This window comes from Saccoglossus kowalevskii, chromosome 5 (assembly GCF_978046115.1).
Source record: "Saccoglossus kowalevskii chromosome 5, keSacKowa6.1, whole genome shotgun sequence".
Taxonomy (NCBI): Eukaryota; Metazoa; Hemichordata; class Enteropneusta; family Harrimaniidae; genus Saccoglossus; species Saccoglossus kowalevskii.
In genome coordinates, this window is record NC_140645.1 from 13,348,474 (window position 1) to 13,374,956 (window position 26,483).

General features: G+C 34.9%; 1 protein-coding gene across 1 annotated transcript in view; it reads left to right on the forward strand.

Annotated features, from left to right (window-relative positions):
- LOC100375589 (roundabout homolog 2-like) overlaps positions 1–26,483 on the forward strand; it is a gene marked incomplete at its 5' end in the record, with an annotated part of 127,459 nt that overhangs the window by 89,310 nt on the left and 11,666 nt on the right. The window contains 17 exons of the mRNA XM_085498732.1: positions 331–529; positions 16,677–16,867; positions 17,658–17,748; positions 18,865–19,003; positions 19,657–19,784; positions 20,076–20,200; positions 20,371–20,530; positions 21,310–21,466; positions 21,716–21,843; positions 21,970–22,164; positions 22,796–22,945; positions 23,422–23,546; positions 23,726–24,094; positions 24,423–24,594; positions 25,319–25,510; positions 26,215–26,260; positions 26,403–26,467. Coding sequence (XP_085354858.1) covers positions 331–529; positions 16,677–16,867; positions 17,658–17,748; positions 18,865–19,003; positions 19,657–19,784; positions 20,076–20,200; positions 20,371–20,530; positions 21,310–21,466; positions 21,716–21,843; positions 21,970–22,164; positions 22,796–22,945; positions 23,422–23,546; positions 23,726–24,094; positions 24,423–24,594; positions 25,319–25,510; positions 26,215–26,260; positions 26,403–26,467 — 2,632 coding nt within the window. The remainder of the gene's footprint in view (positions 1–330; positions 530–16,676; positions 16,868–17,657; positions 17,749–18,864; positions 19,004–19,656; positions 19,785–20,075; positions 20,201–20,370; positions 20,531–21,309; positions 21,467–21,715; positions 21,844–21,969; positions 22,165–22,795; positions 22,946–23,421; positions 23,547–23,725; positions 24,095–24,422; positions 24,595–25,318; positions 25,511–26,214; positions 26,261–26,402; positions 26,468–26,483) is intronic.

Here is a 26,483-nt window from a genome sequence, read left to right on the forward strand (position 1 = left end):
ACAGCTGGAATAAAAATTATGTGTGAACAAAAACTAATCTACCAGCTGTCTAGTTACATATGTATAGCCTCTGCATACTAACTAGTATCTTACCATATGTGTGTTTGTTTGGCACCACCCTGGTCGGTCAATTTGGCTCAGTAATTACGTAGACTAAACAATTTTAAATAAAAAGATGGCAAAAAAATAATTTCCGATTAAAAACTAATTAATGAAATATACAAATGTAGAACATACTTGGCACACTGAATATAATAAATCACTTCTATTAGAGATAAATTTTTTCATAATCATAATAATTGGTAAACACTTATTTCTCTTTTTTTACAGTGGTATAAGGATGGCGAATTGGTAGAGACGATAGCCGAAAATCCCAAAAGTCATCGGACATTACTCCCCAGTGGATCCCTGTTTTTCCTTAGGATAATCCATGGAAGACGGACTAAGCCAGATGCAGGGGTGTATCAATGTGTGGCTACAAACTACTTAGGAACTGCATATAGTAATAATGCTACGTTAGAAGTTGCAAGTAAGTTTTACTTCTGTAAACCCCCCTCACATTTCTGCGTCCCATAGTAACTACCACTCCTATAGGATGCTTCAATTTTTTGGGAGATCACAGAGACAACACTTTTACTAGACTTAGTTTGAAATTTTGTCAAGTAATAATAAAAATATTGCACAACATTTCCATTGTGCAATAGTAATTCAAAATGGCAGCCATTTTGGGTTGATGTACATTTCTATAAAAAAAAAAATTAGATTTTCAGCCAGATCTTGTTAAATCTCAGGTTGTTAAAACACAACCAGTGATTGTTACAAACTCAACCTATCTCAATACAGGTGACTAATCTCAACAATATCTTCAAGAGGTTCCACGTCCACATGTATGAAAATAATGTCACCCCCTACTTCTCAATCCCTCCTTGTTTGCATTCCGGACGTTCTCCATTTTATTAGAAATGTCAGATTCCAAATTAAATCCTGAGAACTTGCAAGCGTAGGTGTAGGGCATCAGTGTTTTCAAACTTCTTCAGAGCCCCGCCGGTTTAGAAATTATACGGCACACTTTTTTCCGTCAGATGATCTACATTGTTTGATACAGTAAATTCTAAACCGCCTTACGAATACTATTTTCAGGCCCTGATACATTAATAAAGTATATTCTTTATTATATTTAAAAATCTTTTTTTTTAGAAACATGCATGTCCCTGTCTCCTCAATGTCAGCCACCCTATTCATAAATAATTTGACTCAATATCAACAGCTGTGTTGCGCAACCTTAAATACACCACTGTGATTGGTTTATTTGATTTATGCTTAAACTTAAAGTTGTTTGTTTATTTTTTACTCCTGTTGTACTTATAAAGTCCACACTCTCTTAGTTTTGATGGGTTTCTTTATTACACTTAGCTAATTAAGCAGCATTGATTTCATGGTATGGCACAGAGAGAGGCATTGGATGTTGTTCTTCTTTGATGTATTTGGATTCTGGATCTACTGAACTGTGCTGAAGGACACTGTAATCTAATGCCTGTAACCCCATACCCTAGCAACGGTTGTTGTCAAGGCTAGAATGTTATCATAGCAGGTTCAGATTTGTTGGAAGAAAAAGCATGCAACTTTCATTGTGGTTGTAGCAATGCATTATGGGACACCCAGTCACTGCTGCCTTATATTGTGGGATATCATTTCATTGCATCAGTGAAATGTTTGACACGCCATCACTGTAGAAATGCATTGTGGGTCACCCCATCAGTTCAACAGTATATTGTTTGACACCCCATTTTTTGAAGCAATGCATTGTGGATCACCCCCACCATTGAAGCAATGCATTGTGGTTCACTCTCACCATTGAAGCAATGCATTGTGGTTCACTCTCACCATTAAAGCAATGCATTGTGGTTCACTCTCACCATTGAAGCAATGCATTGTGGATCACCCCTACCATTGAAGCAATGCATTGTGGATCACCCCCATTTTTTGAAGCAATGCATTGTGGATCACCCCACCATTGAAGCAATGCATTGTGGTTCACCCCCACAATTGAAGCAATGCATTGTGGTTCACCCCCACCATTGAAGCAATGCATTGTGGATCACCCCCACCATTGAAGCAATGCATTGTGGTTCACTCTCACCATTGAAGCAATGCATTGTGGTTCACCCCCACCATTGAAGCAATGCATTGTGGTTCACCCCCACCATTGAAGCAATGCATTGTGGTTCACCTTCACCATTGAAGCAATGCATTGTGGATCACCCCACCATTGAAGCAATGCATTGTGGTTCACCCCCACCATTGAAGCAATGCATTGTGGTTCACTCTCACCATTGAAGCAATGCATTGTGGTTCATCCCACCATTGAAGCAATGCATTGTAGATCACCCCCACCATTGAAGCAATGCATTGTGGTTCACCCCCACCATTGAAGCAATGCATTGTGGTTCACCCCCACCATTGAAGCAATGCATTGTGGTTCACCCCCACCATTGAAGCAATGCATTGTGGATCACCCTCACCATTGAAGCAATGCATTGTGGATCACCCCCACCATTGAAGCAATGCATTGTGGTTCACCCCACAATTGAAGCAATGCATTGTGGTTCACCCCACAATTGAAGCAATGCATTGTGTTTCACCCCACAATTGAAGCAATACACTCTGCATCAATGCATTGTATAACACACTAGGGTTGCAGCTGTGCATTGTGGGATATGCTATGATTGCAGCTATACATTTTGAGACATCTATTTGTGTTGTTTGGCAATTATGTTTTACAACGATAAAACCAATGACCTGTCACTGAGTCATCTCGATTTAGATTGACAAGGTGATTGGCCTATTAAACCAAAAAGCAGGTCTTCTCAGTAGTTATTAGATGTTCTATGCATTGAGCTCAAATTTTAAAAAGATTAAAGTTCAGCTAGTCAATTTTGACAGCTTTACATCAAAGAAGGGAAAAGTTAGAGCTAAATGTGTTAACAACAAAGCTGGCAGACAAGGTGATTCAAGCTCTTGGTGCAGTGGGACATTTTTATTTAACGATTCATGATTTCATGGGAAAAAAAAATGTTTGGGTATTACCCCATATTAGTTATATGATTAAATTTGACTTTATTGGAAATGATGAAGATAAAAAAAAAAGAAAATTTAAAAAACAAATTCAGTTGAGTCTTTTCTCTCTGCGTCTTTCTTTATATATTGGTGATATCGGTTGCTTTTGTTTTATCAAAATTAAATGAGTGTATGTGCAGTTCAAATTATCGATTTTGATGAAAATTGAAATTAGAAATGTTTAGAAATACTTTTAAAAACAAATGGTCCAGTGTTGATCTTTATAATGGAAAAATACCTTCCAATGACAAACTTTAGGATTCAAATAATTGTTAGGAGTTGATATGTGTAAAATTAAGTTGAAAGAATTTGTTCTGATTCATTTTTTTGTAACTTCCAACTTATGCTGAGGATCGGCTTCCTGTAGTTTATGTAATAGGGACATTTGAGAAGGCACTGATCTGAAACAGCTGTGCTCGTTACATTTTTTCTGACATAACAGAGAAGGGTACTACTAAACTGTTTGCATGCTACTGTGACACTTCAGATGGGAAACATATTTTATCTGGCTACAAATTTGTATTGAGTGTGCATTACGTGACACCTGTTTTTCTCAATGTTTTGATTGTGAAAAGACACCGAAGTTGGCCTGTGATCCGAATTCTGCAACTAGCTTGAATATTTAACCTGACTTGTAATCAAAATGAAGAATTGTCCACTTTCCTTCTATGTTTATTAACCATATGAAGTGCCATCATTTTTCCCACCAACATTTTTGGTGCAAAATTTTGTTATTTTCCTATGTATATTTCTATAATTTCTTTGATCAAATAGACCTACAATTGTAATTTCCCTTTGCCTACAGTTAAGTCTAATTGCACAGCAAAAATATTTACTAGAGTAATTAAAAATACAATAAAAACACAAAATAGAAAATAAAAATTAATCAAAGTGTACAAAAGTAAGAAAACTTGACTTTGAATTCCAAATAGTTACCATAATGTGATCTATTATGAAACTACAAACCATGGTTCTAATAAAGCACATTTCCATTAAACAGAATTATTAAAATATTACCTATTTTGACCAAAAAGATGTGTATACCTCCACTAATAGAGTGAATATGCTAATTTAATTGTGATAAAAAAATAAGAAAATGTCTGCTTACTTTTGGTTATATGCTTTTCATTAATAATATTTTTAATTTTAGTCAAAATCTTTTGATCTAAAGCAGTTAAGGTTGTCACATTTTGTAAGTAATATTTAATGTAAAGATTGATTGACTTGACATTTTTTAATAAAATTAAAGAAATAAACTAAAATTAAAATCGATTGATTTGCCATTTTTGACAGCAATTCCACAAAATAATGATCATAGGATTTTCATGTATTTAATTTAATTTCATTATAATCATAATCTTATCAAATCTATCTGTGTGACACAAAGACATATCATATTCCTTCCTCTGCAAATGATTTGATCTGTTCCACAGAAAATTCAAATAAAAAATAAAAATAAAAATAAATCAAAATCAAAAATGTTAGTTTGTGGTCACAAAATCGCTATCATGTAGTTAAATATTGAGTTCTGGATACATTACAAATTTTTATACAACGGAGTCACAGTGATTTTCTGTCTGAAGGAACAGGCAAGTTATAAAATCTGTAAACTTTTGGGCAGGAAAAAAAATTAAAGCATACACAGGATATAAATGTTCATTTGATTCAGCTATTTAAAGGGAATAGAAAACAAACAAATCTAAACTAGGAAAATCCTGTACCTTACAAATCTGAAAACATTTCTAACCGGACCACCCCCATACACAAATAATGGTCTAGTCTTTGTGTTAATGTGGCCTGGATGGTAGAAGCCTACTTCTGTCTGAATGAACTGCAACAATTAAATCCCGTAAAAATCTGCGAGTACTCTGATTAAACACGTACACGAACTGTGACATCAGCCACACATGGTGCACGAATCGCATTCAAGTACCAGTGATATTTGCACGCTGTTGTTTGATGAACCTGTTGACCTAAGATTCACAATAAACAAATGCTCTTCAATGCCTTGTAAAAACTCCATGATACCATGATTTTTGGGATAAATCTATTTTATGAGGGAATTGTCAAGTGCATGCTGAATAAAGGGGTTACTAATAACGACCTGTATTGTAAGTCGTTGCGCACATGTCAGATTAATTCTTATCTGTTTCTGTATTGGTATAATTTCCAAGTTGTCATGTAGTATAAAAAACTGTCTGTCATATCCATGTATCACTGATGCACTGTAAAATACTTTATTTTCGCTGGAATTAATTTTCGCTGAAAAGACCTTTTGGGCGTTTTGTATGGAATTTATTTTCACTGATTTTTGACAAGTTGAATGTAAAATATAAGAAAAAAGGTATATTCGCTGGATTTTATTTTCACTGAATCGTCCCTTCAGCGAAAATAGCGAAAATTAATTCCAAGCGAAAATAAAGTATTTTCATTATGGTTATTATTTCACTAGTTAATCATCTACTAGCATGTGAATATATTAGCTACATTGGAAGCATTCCCATTTACGCAACTTCCAGATTTTTACCAGATTAAAGTTGATTTAGTCATGGAGGTGAAGGAAAGATTTACCTCCATGATTACTACCTCATACTAAAATATGTTTGGATATTTAGAGTACCTAAGAAATTCCCACTTCCGGCCCGGTTAGACTTAAAATACACCACGAATACTCAATTTTGAGATATAATTTTTGGTTTGGTATACATAAAATTTGTTGAAAACAATTTAGCCACACATTTACTTCTATTAAATAGCACTTTTATTGGAGTCAATGCCTTACAAGAAAAGTTTTGGTAAAATGGATAACATCACTATGTCGAATAAAAAAAGGGTTTGTTTTTCGTCCTTCTGGAAACCTTCGCTTCAGACATTTTTTTATTCTTTGAAATTTTATGTGCGGATAGAGTACTCCTCATATGATAGAAATGTTTGTTTTCTGTTTCAGAGGATGTTTTGTCATTCCAAAAAACATTATTCAACTAATGTTAAATTACGTATTTTGTTGTAAAATTCTCAGTAAATAATCAAATAAAAAACAAACAAACTTAGACATCGCATCATTTCTTAATTTTTTCTGGGAAGAGAAACCAAGACCTTGATTTTTGAGCCTAACATTGCAACACTAATGGAGTGAATACGGTAGTCAGTATCGCCCGTAGGTCAGCACTGTATATTAGCGAGATACAGGTGAGACGAAGGGTGTTGCGAACAAAAGAAACAATTAGATTTGGTTGGTGAACACTATGACAATAAATGTCAGTAACCTAATATTCAACAATTAAATTTACATAAAGACTACTGGGCTACAAATAATCACTGGGGAACGAGAACTCACTTATGAAAGTTGGCTGAGTAACGTCTAATAAAATCCAATGGCGCCATAGCGTTGATTGTGGATCGCACGGTTTACGATTTTGATTTGCTTCACTCATCTCTCGAGAGTATGACTCAACACATTTTTTTTTTTTTATTTAAGGAAATTTAAAAAAAAAGGGTGCAATTGGTTTGTTTAACGGGTTGCAGAATTTTGTGATTAAAGTTGGTGGAATTGATCAGTTATTTGGGTTCGCCACATTAAATGTATAGTAATAGTTGGCTTATAAAAGTTTTCATGTTCAATGAATTTTTGGTGAAAATTTATTTTAATATTTGCGGTTTTCTTAGACAGAAAAAAATGAAATTGAGAGACCTCCCCTTTCCTGACTGATGGAACTAGATTATAAAATCTGATTTTGTTTCAATATTTTCTCATTTCTTTGTATTTTTAGCTCCGCTGTCGACTTTGTCGAGCGGAGCTTATCATATGAGTGATTGTCCGTCGTCGTCGTCCGTGTCAATGTTTTACTTTTTCGACTTCTTCTTGAAAACTACAAGCCTGAATGCTTTGATACTTGGTGTATATGTACCTTGGGTAGACCTCTCTTAGGTTTGTTCATTTCATGTTGATATCTTCAATTCTCTAATTTTGGTGAATATTTTTGTCATTTTTGGTAAAAAGTGATATTTTTGACTTCTTGTTAAAAACCGCAAGTGCAATTGCTTTGATATTACATATATAGGTACTACATGTGGACCTCTCTCAGATTTGTTCATTTTTTAATGATATCTTTAATTCTCTAATTTTGGTGAATTTTTTTGTCATTTTTGGTAAAAAGTGATATTTTCGACTTCTTGTTAAAAACTGTAAGTCCGATTGCTTTGATATTATATATATAGGTACTACATGTGGACCTTTCTCAGATTTGTTCATTTCGTGATGATATCTTCAATTCTCTAATTTTGGTGAGTATTTTTGTCATTTTTGGTAAAAAGTGATATTTTCGACTTCTTGTTAAAAACTGTAAGTCCGATTGCTTTGATATTATATATATAGGTACTACATGTGGACCTCTCTCAGATTTGTTCATTTTGTGATGATATCTTCAATTCTCTAATTTTGGTGAATATTTTTGTAATTTTTGGTAAAAAGTGATATTTTCGACTTCTTGTTAAAAACCAAAAGTTCATTTGCTTTGATATTACATATATAGATACTACATGTAGACCTTTCTCAGATTTGTTCATTTCGTGATGATATCTTCAATTCTCTAATTTTGGTGAATATTTTTGTCATTTTTGGTAGAAAGTGATATTTTCGACTTCTTGTTAAAAACTGCAAGTCTGATACTATACATATTGTTCATTTTCTAATGATGTCTTCTGTTCTTTAATTGAAATGTGCATTGCTAACAGCGGAGCTATCTCAGCCGACAGGCTGCTTGTTCTATTATTTCTTTCATTATTTTGAACCAGATGGATGTAATTCTGTGTTGTCTTCTGGTCTTGTTAGAAATTCTTGAAAAAAATGCAGGTTTATTCTGTGTAGAGTGACAAAAGTTTGGTAGTCAATAGATTGTAAGCCCTGACAAAAACGCTCTTGTTTGCTCAGAGATTGGTATAATATACTATTTATTGGGTGGTACATACACATACACCATAATTGACTAAATTGGTGGTCTGATGAATAATCCCCTTGATCTAGTTTCACAAAACGGAAATTGAAAATCTGGGACACTTTTTCATTCTTGTCTGTGGTCTTCTGTTACTTGCAGTTTTTAATAATAGAGAAATTAGATTCTAAGATTAATTGTTAATTCTTTAATTCTGAGATTTCTGTGTCATAATTATAATCAAAGATTATGCGAACATTGAAATTATAATCAGCTCTTTATTATTTATGCAGAAACTTCTTTTTTCTTTTTTCGTTACTTCAGACAATTGAATTATTGACGTATAGAGAAAGTTAATTCCTATTAAACTTGTATTGAAATTCTTATAATTTTAATCAATGATGTCATGCTGGGGTTGATGATTGTATGACTCATTATAAAATTTGGTGAGATTGTTGATAACAATTTACAACTAATTTAATTTAACAAATTTCTTCTTTACCAATATTACGGGATGTTGAAATCCCAGATGTTGAATGAAAATAACTATAATCCAATGTCAGAAATGAGTCCCTGAGATTTTAAATGTTTTTTTAAATCAGAACAAATCAAATCAAAACAAAGTAATATTAAAAAAGCCATCTCGCAGAGAATCCCAATTGAAATCAAGACACATTAATATTCTATAAACGCTGAACTTAACTTTTGTTCTTGATTACTATATTTGCGGATTTTCTCAAATTTATCAAGACTTCTACCGAATGGTAAATTACCGGTATGTACATTTGACAGCACTCTCTTTAAAATACATAAAATGCTCTAACCTGAGCATAGAATGAATCAACTCTTGTTACAATCAAACAAGTTTAATTAATACATTTGATTCGGCGGCCAACAATAGTCAAGCTCTTCAGAAGCTCATAATGGCATGTTATTAGACTTTGTGACATGGAATGAATAAATGGCAGGCCTATTCAACGATGGCAGGGAGGAAATTAACAAATTAGGAAGCATGCACCTGTGAGCTAGCTTCAGCAGAACTTGGACCACACCAGTTGTGCCTCCACCCTGGAGAGTGCCTTCTTTAAGAGATTAAATTTCTTATAATCATTGTCAGACTTATTAGGCATATTGTGTTGGCTCTCCACAAGACCCCACTAGGTCTTAATATAGATGTCCTCTCACGAGGGTCAACTACCTATCATGGTTAAATTGCTGCTCTTTTAAAAAAAGGACCATTGAAAGTAGTACTTTGCTTACAGAAGTGGAACGTGTGTTCTTTCTGTCAAATAGTAATTGAAGGAGATGAAGGATTGGTCTGTAAAGAATTTTGAATATTGACTTGCGTTTAAATAAAACCGAAATATTGAGTACTTTTTAGACAATGGATTTCGCAACTTGAAGATAGGATAAATTTTAGAATGACATAATTGTTGCATTAAATTGATGTACTGTTTTGAGTAAAAATGTTTCAGTTTTGTCAGTTTAAAGGGTGGCAGTTGTCGTGTCGCGTCCTGTTCGATATGGAACTCATAGCAACCTGTAAAACACATTGTTTATTTACATGAAATTCGAACACGCGCTGCGCGACGACCACCGCGCTTTAAGGTCATATTTGGTATTTGCTCAAACTTTGGTGGTGCTGCTATGTTAAAAATATTTGATGATACATTGGTATTCAGAGGTTACCAAAACATGGACTGATATCAACCATACACATAAAAGCTGCTTGAGACTCAGCTGGTGCAAATTAAAGAGGAATTATTATTTATTAATGTTTTACCAACAAATTGCTACTAATTAACAGCATATTTTTCAGAAGTAAATGATGTTTCGTTGACTTTGTTATTTGAAGAATTCAATTTGGCCTTCACCTGATGTGGCTAGGACACATGGAATTGATTGTAGTTTACAGTAGTTCATTACAGTAACATTGATACTGTGTGGAGCCAGTAAGTAGCCTTTGTGACTGCCTTGTGGGATACAGTCTCTGCATCGATGCTCAAACTTCACTGCAACAATGAAGTCCATTTAGATATGTCACCAGACTAAGCAGCCGTCAACCATTAAAACTGACGTCCAGGGAAACGCAAGTCGTTCGATTTGGGAGGGTAAAGTTAATATTGTATCGCATGCACCAAAAACGCAAAGCACAGGCCATCTAATAAAATAAATACAGTTCAATTGCATGCCAATTGTATTTTCTTCACTGTAAATGTTTCATATCGCCAAGTATATTTTTCTCGTCTGTATAAATTAAAAAATCTAATCCATGCGATATGGCTTGTAATTTTTTGTGAGAGTTTAGGTTAATAAGTTATTCTCCCTCAGGATTTGGCAATAGAGTTCTAATCCTTGATTTTTGTTATAAATGGACTCTTGAAGGGTCTATTGTATGGATTTATGCACTACTCAGCATTCTCAAGTGCAGGCCATAAAATACAGACAAGAGCCTTCTTGCTTGTAGTCTACTGGTCTGGGGTGATTGGCTCCAAGGTTCTTTGTCATGGTCTGTTACTGTTGATGACTACAAGTGTTGATTTATTTCATATTTGAGACACCCCCCCCCCCCCCCCTCCCTCCTCACACACATACACACACAGACTGCACGGTCTTAAATACTGAAAATCCTGTGTAGTCACTTGTATGTTTCCATGGTAAATTATAAATCGTAACACTTACTGTAGCTAAGGGATCGACTCCATGTTTGTTGTCATGCTGTCTTTCTGTTACAGTAAAAGACGCCACATACGTGTCGAAACGGAGCAAACACAGCTTATAAAAACATTAAATGAACAATTTGCATAGTTTTATTAATGGTCACTCACGCCAGGCTTTCCAGAACTCCTAGCACTTCACAGCCTAAATATTGAAAGATTAGCAAATCATTTTTTTTTTGGAGGGCAAATTAGAAATTCAACCGAGAACAACTCCCATGTGTGTACATACATCTGTAGGTGTACTTCATGGGATTGATTTCAAGGACTGGAGGCAGAGTTTCTGCTGTGATGTCCAATGAACTTGAAATTTGCTGATGTGTGAAACAGGCTTAGATCGACACATGTGGTGTACGTTTCATGTACTAAGGCTGTTTTTGCTGGCGTCCCATGAACTTGAAATCTGAAAACAAACCAGTGATGTGTGAAAATGGCTTTGAGGAAATATGGCGTATTGGTTTCCTGGACTTGGAAATATAAACTTCAAAGAAAAGAAAAAACAGGATATGAGAATTCAGAAAATTCTGAAATGAACAGACGTACCTCATAGATTTACCTGCAGCCACCATATTTGATCTATTAATACTACACGTTAATTTTGTCATGTTTCCTGCATAATCATTTGCTCCTTTTTTCAAAACCTTTGATCAAGTCTGTTTCATTCAAAATTAACAAAAAATTGGAAAAAAAAAATTAACGAAATGTGGCACCGAAATGTTAGTAGGAAAAGTTATGTTCAGAGAGTTGAACTGTTCAAAAAAAGATGTCATCACCGTAATGGTGTGAGCTCATTTGTGTGTTTGTTTTGCTATTCAACTATATGATTTCTCTGAGTTATGAGTTGACCATTTAAGAATCTTTCAGAATAGATAGTGGATTGCAAAAGTAAAATCTACACAGAAAATTGTTAAAAAAATGTTATGAGGGAAAAATAGAGAATGAAAAATTAAATTTACTGTAAAGGGGGTAATTATTCACTGGGTTTTAATTTAGCTTATTTCGCTGACTGGAAAAATGCGCTAAATTAAAACACAGTGAATATGTAAAATTTAGCATAGAACACATTATCTAAATGATAAAACCGTGAATTTAAAACCCACTGAATATGCCTGAAATGGTAAATCAGTGAAATTTAAACCCAGTGAAAATTAGTCATTTTACAGTATAAAACAAGTCATACACATACTTGATAGAAACTAATTCACAGCAAAAAAATTGTAAAGATAAAATTCTAGCTCAAAAGTTAGTAAAAGAAAAATATATATTGCACAGTATTTTTTCTGGAGGGCAAATTAGAAAAATTAAAACAAGAAAATTGTTTTCATGATCACAACAGTTGGTATTTAGCTTACACTTGCATTGATTTAAAGAACTGGCGGCCAGTTTTATCCACAACTACAAAAATGAAGTACTTGTAATATAGCTGTTTAATATAAATCATTATCATTCCAGAGTTTTTAATGGAGAACCCTTACATTGTATCATAGCAGTTGGAGGTGGAATTCTAATAGAACAAATATGGTAACCCACCAGTAATAATAATTGGCATTTTATTAAATGTACCACACAACAGATATTGCCATGCAGTTGGTTCGTTACCTCTTAATTTAACCCCCAGTAGTTCCCTTGTAAATTGTCTGTTATTAATGTTTTCAAGTCCCTTTGGTATATAACAATGCATTTACCGTGATTGAAGTCATTGACTCATAATTTTCATCAGACGCTCTGCACCTCTCTCTCATTGCCATGTCCTCAGGCCAAGTCTACCACTTTTGTTCAGGGATAAAATGTTATTATTTAAGCCGAAAATTTATATTACAGATTTTAAAGACACAGTTGGTCTTTTCCGTGACTGCTGTTAACTTCCCTTTGTTCATTATGATTTGCATTCATAGTTACAGCTATTGTTTGCTTGTTCAAATTCATTATTTCTATTGTCGAAATTTTGCTAATATTTCTGTATTTTTTTTCAGTAATTTCTTTTGCTAATTTTGTACTATTTAGACGTAATTTCACCTTTGATTCAGGTCTTGATGAAAATGTTCAGAAAAATCATTCTGTACGTTTATTTTTTCAAATGTGACAAAAGTTGACATTTTGACGAATACAATTCTGACAGTATTATTCTAAGTTATAGAAAATATGGGTAATATACTTCGTTGCTAATGGTGATAACTGTTAGTCCGTCTTTGCACATTACTACTTTCCTCCAATAATGAGATTTAATCCCAAATGAATATTCTCACCTTTTTTTTTTTTACTAATTATAAATATTTGCACTCTTAATGAAAAAAATAAAAATAATATAAGATTTTTTGAAAAGGATTAAAAAAATAATGGCCATTAATATACAACCTTGATAACCACTTTTACTTTCAACATGTCAACTGCAATTAAAATCACACGTCATCCATGATAATAAAATTTGTTTTTATTTTACCAAAATGTACCAAACAGTACTTATGATGTCGTCATGGGAATTCAATAATATGTTATGTGGTGCATTTCCACTCTGAAAGGTTGGATGTGCTTGGTGGGAATATTTGTGCATTGTTGAACTTTGACCTGGATTAGTGGTTATTCAGTCATACAATTAGAATGTTGAGTCATTTGACAGCTGCAGGTATATCTGTTTTGTTCAAGGAGGTCAGGATATGGTTTCGGGTGAATTGCTTGTACAGTACAGTAAAAATCAATATTACCGACACAAAATATTAGTAATTTTCTATGAACATGAAGTGTTCCTCAAACCTACTTAAAAGTGGATTACTCATTGCTACTTAGTAACACTTAAATCACTCTAACCCTGTATATATTCAATACACATTTTCATTATGTTAATCATCTAAAAAGATTTTATTAAACAAAAAATGAACCCTAAAAAATCTAAGCTTGAATTGCTTAATGAAATTATTGTTCAATGACATCACCAATTTGTTCAGTGACATCACCAACTTGTTCAGTGACATCACCAACTTGTTCTGTGACATCACCAACTTGTTCTGTGACATCACCAACTTGTTCAGTGACATCACCATCTTGTTAAGTGACATCACCAACTTGTTCAGTGACATCACCAACTTGTTCTATGACATCACCAACTTGTTCTGTGACATCACCAACTTGTTAAGTGACATCACCAACTTGTTAAGTGACATCACCAACATTTTCAGTGACATCACCACCAACATTTTCAGTGACATCACCAACTTGTTCAGTGACATCACCACCAACATTTTCAGTGACATCACCACCAACATTTTCAGTGACATCACCAACTTGTTCAGTGACATCACCACCAACATTTTCAGTGACATCACCAACTTGTTCAGTGACATCACCAACATGTTCAGTGACATCGCCAACTTGTTCAGTGACATCACCAACTACATATGTAGTTCAGTGACATCACCAACTAGTCCAGTGATTTCAGCTAAGATGGATTCCCATATCCCTCTAACATTCTAAATAGTCAAAATAATGTCTACAATGAAATGAAGAATGTGTCTATCATGACAGTCAAAGTGTTAGACAGTCATCCAAGTCACTGCTCTGTGTATAATTGGCACATTGTTATCTAAACTCAGTTCATCTTCAATCATTTGTGTGTGCTGATCTGCAATCAAAGCATTCTCACTATTTAATAACTTGTAAGTTTATTTACTCACACCAGCCTCCAATATGAAAACGTGGTGTGTGGTTGTTACAGACAATTACACACACCATAGCGACCCCAGTGCTCTGTACTAAACCTAATCAGGTGGAAGAGCTGAGCAAGGAGCCATCTGTGGAATGTAAACAAAGAACTAATCTGAACCAAACGAGTCTGTTGATGAATAGTAGATGAACTGGTTTAAATCTTTAATCGATGAACTGGGTTAAGCACAGAAAATTGATGCTGTTTTTTTTTTTCAAAAAAAAAATTGTATTTTTTTTACATTTCAGTTTACAGTGTAAAATTCATAGAAGCCAATATAGATGTCGGAATTAGACATAGCATTGTGGGACATATTTGAATTACTAGAATGCATTGTTAGGTAGACCTATGACTTTGTTTTGCCGACCAGTAGGTAGTACTGGTTCAGAATAGAGACACTCCATGAAGTTTCAATGCAGGACTGTTTACCGGCCTATCTACTTATCTGTACATTGAAAAGACCACATCAAAGTACCACCAAAATATCGGCACAACATGCCTAGTCATCGTCATGTTTGAATTAAGAGATAAATTTGTTGGAAATAATGTTTCCCCTGGTGTGTATGTTTCGCATGACTGGACGTGTTATTACTTCCAAGGGGCCGATCTCTTAGGATCGGATTTAGTCAGCTGGATGCATCATTGCTTCCCATGCACCATTTGACTGGATGCCATTCTAACCTCATTTTCATCTGAAAGATGAAGACAAAGACATCAATTTGTTATTTTAGACTGATCGGCCTTTTTGAATTAGCCCAATATGTTCCTTATAACATCTTTGTGTCTCTTTAGTTATGCTTACAGTTATTATGAAACCTTAATTTGTGGCTAACTTTCAATTGTTTCCTTATATGGCATCCAGTTGTCTAGTATCTCCTTATATGGCATCCAATTGTCTTTAATATTTCCTTATATGGAATCCAATTGTCTTTAATATCTCCTTATATGGCATCAGTTGTCTCTAATATCTCCTTATATACATGTAGAATCTAATTGTCTCTAATATCTTTTTATATGGAATCCAATTGTCTCTAATATTTCCTTATATGGAATCCAATTGTCTTTAGTATCTCCTTATATGGCATCCAATTGTCTTTAGTATCTCCTTATATGGCATCCAATTGTCTTTAGTATCTCCTTATATGGCATCCAATTGTCTTTAGTATCTTCTCATATGGAATCCAATTGTCTCTATTATCTTCTTATATGGCATCCAATTGTCTCTGGTATCTCCTTATATGGCATCCAATTGTCTTTAGTATCTCCTTATATGGCATCCAATTGTCTTTAGTATCTTCTCATGGAATCCAATTGTCTCTATTATCTCCTTATATGGCATCCAATTGTCTCTGGTATCTCCTTATATGGCATCCAATTGTCTTTAGTATCTCCTTATATGGCATCCAATTGTCTCTGGTATCTCCTTATATGGCATCCAATTGTCTTTAGTATCTCCTTATATGGCATCCAATTGTCTCTGGTATCTCCTTATATGGCATCCAATAGTCTTTAGTATCTCCTTATATGGCATCCAATTGTCTTTAGTATCTCCTTATATGGCATCCAATTGTCTCTGGTATCTCCTTATATGGCATCCAATTGTCTCTGGTATCTCCTTATATGGCATCCAATTGTCTTTAGTATCTCCTTATATGGCATCAAATTGTCTCTGGTATCTCCTTATATGGCATCCAATTGTCTTTAGTATCTCCTTATATGGCATCCAATTGTCTGTAGTATCTCCTTATATGGCATCCAATTGTCTCTGGTATCTCCTTATATGGCATCCAATTGTCTCTGGTATCTCCTTATATGGCATCCAATTGTCTCTGGTATCTCCTTATATGGCATCCAATTGTCTTTAGTATCTCCTTATATGGCATCCAATTGTCTTTAGTATCTACATATATGGCATCCAATTGTCTCTGGTATCTCCTTATATGGCATCCAATTGTCTCTGGTATCTCCTTATATGGCATCCAATTGTCTCTGGTATATCCTTATATGGCATCCAATTGTCTCTGGTATCTCCTTATATGGCATCCAATTGTCTCTGGTATCTCCTTATATGGCATCCAATTGTCTCTGGTATCTCCTTATATGGCATCCAATTGTCTTTAGTACATGTATCTTTGTATTTGGGATTCATAACAATACATGTAAACAATAAAGTGTATTAGAAGTAATTCATTCATTCTCTTCTCTCTCTTTTAGTTTTAAAAGATGAATTTCGAATAGAACCAATAGACACAGTGGCAGCTGTTGGAGAAACTGCCATCATGGAGTGTGCTCCACCTAGAGGATATCCTGAGCCAACTGCACAATGGGAAAAGGACGGAGAAATAATAGTTCCGGATAATGACAGGGTACAGATTTTGGTGGAAGGAAATCTTGTATTTTCAGAGGTAAGATATGACTGATTTACCAACATTTGTAACTTTTTCGTCATCGGCAAAATATGGCCGTCAGTTTATCGATGTTTTCGTCTGATCCATTAAGTAATGCACGGTATCTTAGTAAATTAATTGATTCAGAAATGAATTCAAAACAAACTTATAAAACAAGGATAATTGTAATAATCAAAATATAATGACAACACAAAGTATGGCTGCAAGTTTGTTTGTTTTTTCCAAAAACCTTTATCTGAAAAGTAAACTTTACAAAATGTACCTGGGAAAAAAACAAAAGTTGATTTTTTGAAATAACGTTGGGTGGTAAAATGTAATTTCAAAATTTATATCAGAAAAAATTTTATTCTTTTTTGAATCATTTCAATTTTTGGAATAATGTAGGGTCAAAAAGTTAAGTTCTTTGGAACTTCGGTGATAATGAATCCAATATGTAACGCTGATTAGTTTGTATATGAACGTGTGTGGAAACAATTCCAATCAAGGGATCTTGATGTTCCAAGATGTGGAATTTCTACATGGGCAAAAACATAATGTCGCTTTGTAGCCATGTGGGAAAATAGTTCATTAATAATTAGAAACTTGGACTTGATTTTAACAGGAATGTTAATTAACAACGGCATTAGTCGCTATATTTGGGGTGCACTTTGAACTTTCGGCTATCGTTGAATTATTATTATTTTTAATGTCATGGTTTGTTCATTTTGATGGTACATTCTGTTTCTGGACTGATACCATAGATGGCTTTAGAATTCTCTTAATTGATAAATTATGACGTTGATTTCAGGTGCGGAGAGAAGATGGCGGCACATTTGTATGTATAGGTGTAAATATGGTAGGCTCCATAAGAGGTCGCGAAGCAACACTTGTAGTGAGAGGTAAGCTGGAATCAAATGACTTTGGCAAAAACCATTATTTGGGGGAAGGGTGACAAAGTTCGATTTGAAATTTGGAAGAATTCATGGTAGATAGAGGTAAGGTGGGAATCAAATGAATTCGGGAAAGACCATTATTTAGATGTGTGGGTTGAGGTGTGAAAGCAACAGTGGTAGTTAGAGTCAAAATGGGAATCAAATGACTTTAGGAAAGACCATTAACGGGTGGGGTCATTAGATGTCTAAAAGCGACACTGGTAATCAGAAAAACAAGAATAAAAGTGAGAATCGAATGGGCAAATGGATGTTAATCATTACTGTGGGGTAAGGTAGACTTAACCAATTAATTTGAAATTAAAATATACCCTGCTTCAAAAATCATGTGGCCTGTATTTATTCAGATGCGCAGAAGTTAGCTCAATTTTGGAGATTCTTCTGGCAGAATTAGGTAATATTAAAGACTATGACAAGGTTCCAATTTACTGCAAAAAACTTGACTTACTGCATGTTGTATAGCTAACTGTCCATACCTAGACGGGTTTCACGTTCTCTGCACGTAATAAGCTCGGTTATTAAGCATCCTTTTTTGGGGATGCCCGGTGGCCGAGGGGAAGACGTGTAGTGGCATGAAGCTAGGCGATTAGGTGCCGTACGCGAGCGCCGGTTCGAGTCACGCACGCAGTACGTGTTTACTATAATTAGACGTAGTATTTACCTTGCCGATTATTCGGTGTTATTTGCTTACATACCTAGATTAATTAAGTTGTTCTACATCTATGCTATTGATTGTGAAACGGTTTATATTACAACGAAAATTGCTTTATTCAGACCAGTCACTAACAATCAATCTTTCTTGTTGAAGCACGATTTCATTGTAAATAAACATTTTAAACATTATCATTAGATTCCCTCTGCAAACATTGTTTACACTTATTGACGTACTAGGTATTAGCAGGTTAATAATGTTTATTCTTTTTTAACTGAATTGTCATTCACATGTAAATGAAATAACATATACTCTATATGACAATGTCCAATTTGTAAATTTTTTTGTTTATTAATGCAAAATATTTCAAGACTCACCAGGTTGGTCTGATTTGCTCTTTTTTGTATTTCTAGAAAAACCAACATTCCTAGTGTCACCGCAGGATGTGACAGCCGTGGTGGCCGATAATGTGGAATTCCATTGTAGTGTTACGGGTGATCCACAGCCCACTGTACGATGGGGGAGGGAAAACGGCCAACTACCGCAAGGAAGGTAAGTTTTTCAAGATTATTTTGAACCTCCCATTATAACTTTGCTGTAAGATTTTTAATTTAGAGTTGCAATACAAATCAATTTTTAGTATTTATTTTTCATTTTTACATATTTCTCCCATAATAAAATTGACTAATTACGCAAAATGTAATTTTGAAAATTTGTTGAAAATAAAAATAAAAGCAACAACATTTTTTGGCATGTCAGCTATAAAATGACTGTTGTTTATTCATGTGATAAAAAAAAACTTTTTTTTTAAACTGCGGTGGTTGTCGCACCCCGCATGCACAAGATATGAGTCTCATATAAACAAAGATGGCGACTTTGACTGTTGCACAGACCAATGAGTACAAACTGAGATGTTACTGAGCTTTAATTTGGTAATTTTGGTTCTTGGAACGTATCGAAGAAGTCACCGGGGGTAAATCAGTGCAGGGCAAAGCATGTACTTGGATTATGGGGGGAATCAATGTTTATCAACACAAATGTTGCACATGCACGACATGACAACCACCCTTTAAGGGTGATGGTTTTGTTTGGTATACATTAAAAGTTTCTGTAAGCACGTGTTGTGTTTTATGTAACACTATATCAGAAACTACGCAGTGTGGCAAGCAGTGGTGCTCTAACAAATTTAAAATATTTCTTCGCAGGTTTCAAATATTAGATGACTACACACTCAGGATACGTCACATTTCAATTGATGATGAGGGGACTTACATTTGTATTGGAGAAAACATGGTAGGAGAGAGTCATGCAAGTGCAGAACTCAGTATACATGGTAAGGGCGCCCTCTGTGGTCAGTGTTGACTACTTTTGTTTTTTTACACATAAATGTTTAGGGAGTTGACATTTTATTACTCATCCTGAAATTGGATAGCTTTTACTGCAAAAACAACTTTTATTTAAACTATTGTGAACTCACTTGCAGTTTAGGGCCACCTAGTGTTGATTCAGGATGCTACATTGTTTTTATTGCAACTTATTTTCTTTCATCTTTCATGCAATGTTTGTTTGATAATGATTGCTGCTTGTCTTCAGTGTCTAAATGTTCAGTGTCAATTTATTTTAGATGAGCCAGCATTCACAACAGTGCCAAGAGATAGGGTAGTGGCAGTGAACAGAATGGCAACTTTTGAGTGTGTTGCCACTGGCAACCCACAACCAGCTATATTCTGGCAGAAAGATGGGCAACAGGTATGATATAAACCATTATATCATGAATGGGTAGATGGATATTCATTCTGACGGGGGAATTCTTGTGGGTATAATTTCTGTCAAAACATTTAGAGTTTTGTTGTTTAATAAATAAATTCATGAATATTTGATTTATTTAACGTTTGTCTACATTTCTTGCCGTTCCCCAGGAACTGCTATTTCCTGGACAAGTACAAGGTCGGTTCGCAGTTACTCAGGACGGGGAGTTACAGATATCGCAAGTGAGACGCGAAGACGAGGGTTACTATACATGCTCTGCTCTCAGTGTAGCTGGGACGTCAACTGTAAAAGCACACCTTAGAGTAACAGGTTAGTTTACAAATAAATGAATATACACTGTATCAACAGTGAAACATTCACCTTAGTGTTGTGGTTGTTACATCGGACTCTTGAGCCTTTGTTCAAGTGTTACATAGGGATTGAACACCAAAAAGGGGTGATTCCCCTACCCTAGGGTGAGTGTGTCACAAACTCAATAATGAGGCAAATTCATTAACTGACGGATCAGATTTTGAAGAACTTTAGATTTAATCCACAGGATGTGTTTGTTCAACGGCTTAGCTATAAGATATCACATTAAATTGTCATAATGGCATTGTGATAGGAAGATTGTCAGCACTGTCACATAGTACCAAATGTGGAACATGATTTCTATGGCAAAATATATTATTCTCGGAACGGACATCCTGGCCAGTTAACCACCTAGTCAACCATCATGGTGAAAACAAAGGCTGAAAACTCTCAGAAAACTGTACTTTGGGGTTGTTGTTAAGACTGAACAGTGTAATGAGATTACCCAAATATGTAAAACTCAGGATTACTTCAAAATGATTGAATATTGAGATAGTGTGGTTTCTTCGACTTCAGCTGTTTTCACCATTCTACTGCAGCTTACACAGTGCCCATAGAAATACATGGTACAGTGGTGCACGTCTGAGCAGCGTACAACGTTCTGTGATGTAGCTCGGCATTGAGCTGTAACTGCAAAAAGTTAATAACAAAAACCTTCACTAACAAAATAACTTTCAGATTTGGAGACATTCATCGTGATCTGGGATAGTTCAAATATTTGTTTGTTTGTTTTTCAGTATTAACAGATCGACCTCCTCCAATTGTTAGACTGGGACCGTCCAACCAGACGTTAGCTGTAGGCGGCATTGCAATGTTACCGTGCCAAGCATCGGGCAATCCATCACCAACCATCCGATGGATGAAGGATAACTTCATGTTGCTAGGCAACCCAAGGTAATATATGAATACATTAAAGTGATTTAAATATGTACATCAAAGAAAATTTTTTTATATTTTTAAAATTTAAGTAAAATTTTACTTATTTTTATTGCTTTTCAAAAATTAATATTAAATTTATGTTTTAAAAACCCACAACCTTTCTGATGCTTGATATGCATTATTAAAATTTTTTTTTTTTATAAAAGAATATATTTCAACTGATCTGCAAAATATTTATATCGTTGTTTGTTTGTTTGTTTGTAGGATTGCTCTTCTTGACTCAGGTACACTTCAGATTTCTGATTTGAGAGTGGCCGATACTGGTATGTATACATGCATAGCATCAAGTGACAGTGGTGAGACATTATGGAGTGCATCTTTGCTGGTTATAGGTAGGTGGCAAACTTATCATAGTACAATGATACTAATAAAACAAATTTAGATTTTCAATTTCTGGGAGAATAATAATAAACTTATGAATCACTTTCAAATTAAATACATTTCTGTTTCTTACTTAGAACCAACAGAGTCGACAACCTCGCAGTTGCACCGAACACCGGAACCGTCATCATTTCCTGGCCCTCCGTCCCGACCCGTTGCCAGTAATATAACCGGTACATCCGTCAGACTGACCTGGAGACAAAACTCTAATTCTGGAACTTCACAAGTTACCAGTTTCATCGTTGAATATTATAGTCGGGATGTTGGATCAGGTAAACTATTTTCTTGTCTCCATCAAATTGCTGTTGATTCTTCACAACCTAATCTATTGCCCTACAAAACTTTATTATTGCTTTACAAAAATGTACTATGGCCTTACATGACAATAATATTGCCTTACAAGAATGTACTATTGCCCTAACTATACTATTGCCTTACAAAAATGTACTATTGCCCTACATGACAATACTATTGTCTTACAAAAATGTACTCTTGCCCTACATGACAATACTATTGCCTTACAAAAATGTACTCTTGCCCTACACAAATGTACTATTGCCCTACAAGACTATACCATTATTGCCCTATATCATAAATCAATCACTGTTGCACTTTACTTTTGCCCTGTCTGTGAAATTGATCAAATTATACCATGGTTTAGCTAGACTATACCATTTCTCTATATTCTATATTATTGTTCTTTCATATTCTAAGTTATAACCCTGCTTGCTAGGCAATACTTGCTTGCTCTGTATTTTCTTATGAGAGTGTGAAAGTTGTTTTTATAAACAAACAATGTATTTAGACATATTGTGTACGTTGATATAAGTACTATATCAAATACGATGCAATGATGACCACCCTTTAACTAGTTTATAATATTCTGTAAAAATTGAATTCCAGGCTGGACAGTGGTCTCAAGAAGTGTACGCACTGAAACTTACACAGTACGTCAACTAAGGCCAGCTACGACATATATTTTTTTGGTGAGAGCTGTCAACTCACATGGTGTTAGTCTTCCCAGTGGCGTTTCACAGCCCATCACAACAAAAGGTTTGTCATAACTTTTAGAGTTGCAATATTTCAAATTTTATATTTTTATTCTTAAAAGCTTGTTGTCCATCAGTTAACATACAGAAATTTCATTTTACCCCTGATGTGTAGACGTCTGTCGTATGTATTCTTGTTGTCCATCTGTTGACTTACGGAAATTTCATTTTACCCCTGATGTGTAGACGTCTGTCGTATGTATTCTCGTTGTCCATCTGTTGACTTACGGAAATTTCATTTTACCCCTGATGTGTAGACGTCTGTCGTATGTATTCTCGTTGTCCATCTGTTGACTTACGGAAATTTCATTTTACCCCTGATGTGTGGACGTCTGTCATATGTGTTCTCGTTGTCCATCTGCTGACTTACGGAAATTTCATTTTACCCCTGATGTGTGGACGTCTGTCGTATGTGTTCTCGTATGTGTTAACATTTTTTCTCGTATGTGTTAACAACAACTTCCTGGCATACTTTTTCAGGCATAGTCCCAGCCGCAGCTCAAGAGACAGCTGATCTGGATGTATTGAGTAAACTCAACGAAGCTGGAATTACAATTTCAAAAATTGAAGCCAGTAGTGCTACAGAAGTTACAGTATTTTTGCATGTAAGTCAAAACGGTCAATAGTTAATTAATTCAATCAAATCTGGCGGTGTCAATTACTGAATGCTTCCTCTGCTTTTAAAAACTCTAAATTTCACTTACTCTGTGTATGCATTATTGTCAGTGCAAGTAGCATAAGTTGGCTGTTTTATGTTGATGACATCCCCCCTATTTAATTGCAGATTGAAAAACACCACAATAACATTGATGGATTTCATCTGAAAGTTACTGCTGTAAAGAGCCGCTCTGAGCATATTGAAACGGTATCAAACAACCATGAATCAAGGGGGAGAAACAGCCTTAGACAGTTTTCGATTGGTCAGCTGAGCCCATTCACTCATTATAAAATAACAGCTGCACCATTTAATTATGGATCTAATGCAGTTATAAACGGCAATGAGTGTGCTCCCAAGGAAGTGACAACACTAATGGCATCTCCTAGTGCTCCCCCGAGGAGTGTGACTGCTAAAAGTAATGGCAGTGATGCTATTCTTGTTGAGTGGCAGCCTCCTCCAAAAGACCATCAGAATGGAATAATTCGTGGATATAAGGTAGTTATGTTTATGTGTTGTGTTGGTTTTTCTCTTGAACTCACTTTGCCAATGGATTTACCCAAGATGCATTAGGTGCAATATGGGAACAGATTTTTGTATACAGATAGGTGACAAGATTAGATTATATAAATCAGTTGCACTATCACGCTTATGTGTTGTTAATTAAACGTCAAACTACATGTAAGTTTATTGGAGTAAAGAAACTACCAGTAAACTGTTTTGAATTGACCAATCAAAATCAAGTTTTGAATTGACCAATCAAAATCAAGTTTTGAATTACCAATTATTATTTTTATTGAAATATATTTTTTTTCTTTAATTTCAGATTTGGTGTCAGGGTAATGAAACTCGTTTCAATGTCAACAAAACAACCGATAATACCACGTTTTCGTATTTATTCAATGATCTTGTGCCTGGAATGTTATATGTGGTAAAAGTCACATCCTTCACAAATGGTGGAGCTGGTATCGCTAGTGAAACACAGCTGGTACAGCTTGGTAAGAATATGATTTTACGTCTTTTGGATGAGAGTTGGGAAGAGAGGAAGGGTGTCGTGTTGTGTAAACAGCTGGCTCAGTGTAGTGTCTATGAAAGAATTTAGCCAAAATAATGCATTAAGTGAAACGAATAGGTACTGTTTTTGTTGTGCCACAAACACATTTCTTTTGCGAATCAATAAAAACTGCAATTTTTCTTGCAGTGAAAATTTCTTCTACTTTCTTTTTGTCTTCATAAATGCCATCAAATCCTGTAATCTCTAGCAGTGAAAAATAAATGGTTTATTTTTAGATCCTCTTGAACCAGAAATTGTATTCATTGTACACGTATGCTTGATTAAACGACGGTGGTCGTCGTGCCGCACATGTACGACATTTGTGTTGATAAACATTGATTTTCCCACCATCCAATGCGCTCTTATAATGGAAATTACAAGTATGAGGTTTGACCTGGGCACGACTTGTACTAATTACCGCCAGTGACTCTTTTGATACCTTCCAATCACCTAAAAAATACCTAATTAAAACTTGGTAACGTCCCCGTTTGTACTCGTTGATCTGCGCAACAGTCAAAGTCGCCATCTTTTCTTCTATGAGCATGGCTTGATGACTACCTCCCTTTAAGAGATGCAACCTATAAGAGTACAGTAACTGAAATTATGGAATTTCGTGGAGATCTGACTACATAGTGTATTAAAATCATGGTTATATTATATATTCACAGATCCTGTGTTAGTTGCTAACATGGAGCCCCAATCTCCCAGCTTAGCAAAGAAAATTCGTGGAGTGGTATCCCAGCCTTGGTTTATTGGCACTATAGGTGTCATCATATGGATGTCACTGCTTGTGTTTAGTATTGTGCTGTACAGACGAAGAAAGAAGAAGCAGTCAAACTGTTTTGACAATATCAAGCTTGGTATGAATTGTAATTCTTCTTTGTTTACCGAAAAAAGTGAATGTTGGGTGGAAAAATACCACTAATTTTTCTGAATTCATTCTTTCAAAGATTACTCATTTACTGTACAGAGTATTGAACAACATTCTCGTATCATTTCTGGCTTGATTTGTTTATTTCATGTTTCATCACCAGTTCCCTCTTTTCATCACAAATTCACAAAATAGTCCTGTTTATAGTTTGCAACTTTTTTCAGAAGATTGGAACAAAAATTGCAAAATTTTTTCAGTAAAAACTGTAAATTGACTCAAATTTTGACTATTGGCTCCCAACATTAGGGTTCATTTTCAAAAAATATTGAAGAATATAAAACAAATTGCAGAAAAATGTGTGCACAAAAGTGAAAAATTTAAGTTGGAGAGAAAACATGGAAGGGAATGAGTCTGTCTTCATTCTCGTCGTTGTCATTGTTATCTCTCATGTTTACATTTACTTGTAGTAGATTGGCTGCTATTTATATCCTGGAAATATATTACAAAGATCTAGTGATAAATGTATTTATGATTGTTGAGGCATATATGAATTTGAGATGTGTTGTGACATTTCTAGAGCAACTCAGGTGATATAAAGATGACAAACATAAATGTATTGTAATTGCATGCACTCTGTTATAGTCTTTATTATGAAGGGATTACAAATATTTTGTGTATCAATTGTCTTACTAGATCACGTTTCCAGACAGCCAGGAGATACATCAACTAGTACAAACAGGTAGGTACTTGACCTCTTCATACTTTTACTTTTTGTCTTCCATGCATTTTTATTGGCGATGAACTTCGACTTGAGCAAATATGGGAAAGTATCTATGAGAGAATCTTAATTAATAATTGACATTTTGTTTTGTTTTTCACAGAAATTGTTCATTGAATCGTGATGGCACCACCCCATGGATGGAACAGAGCTGGCAACAAAACTCTGGTGAGCACAGCTGCCA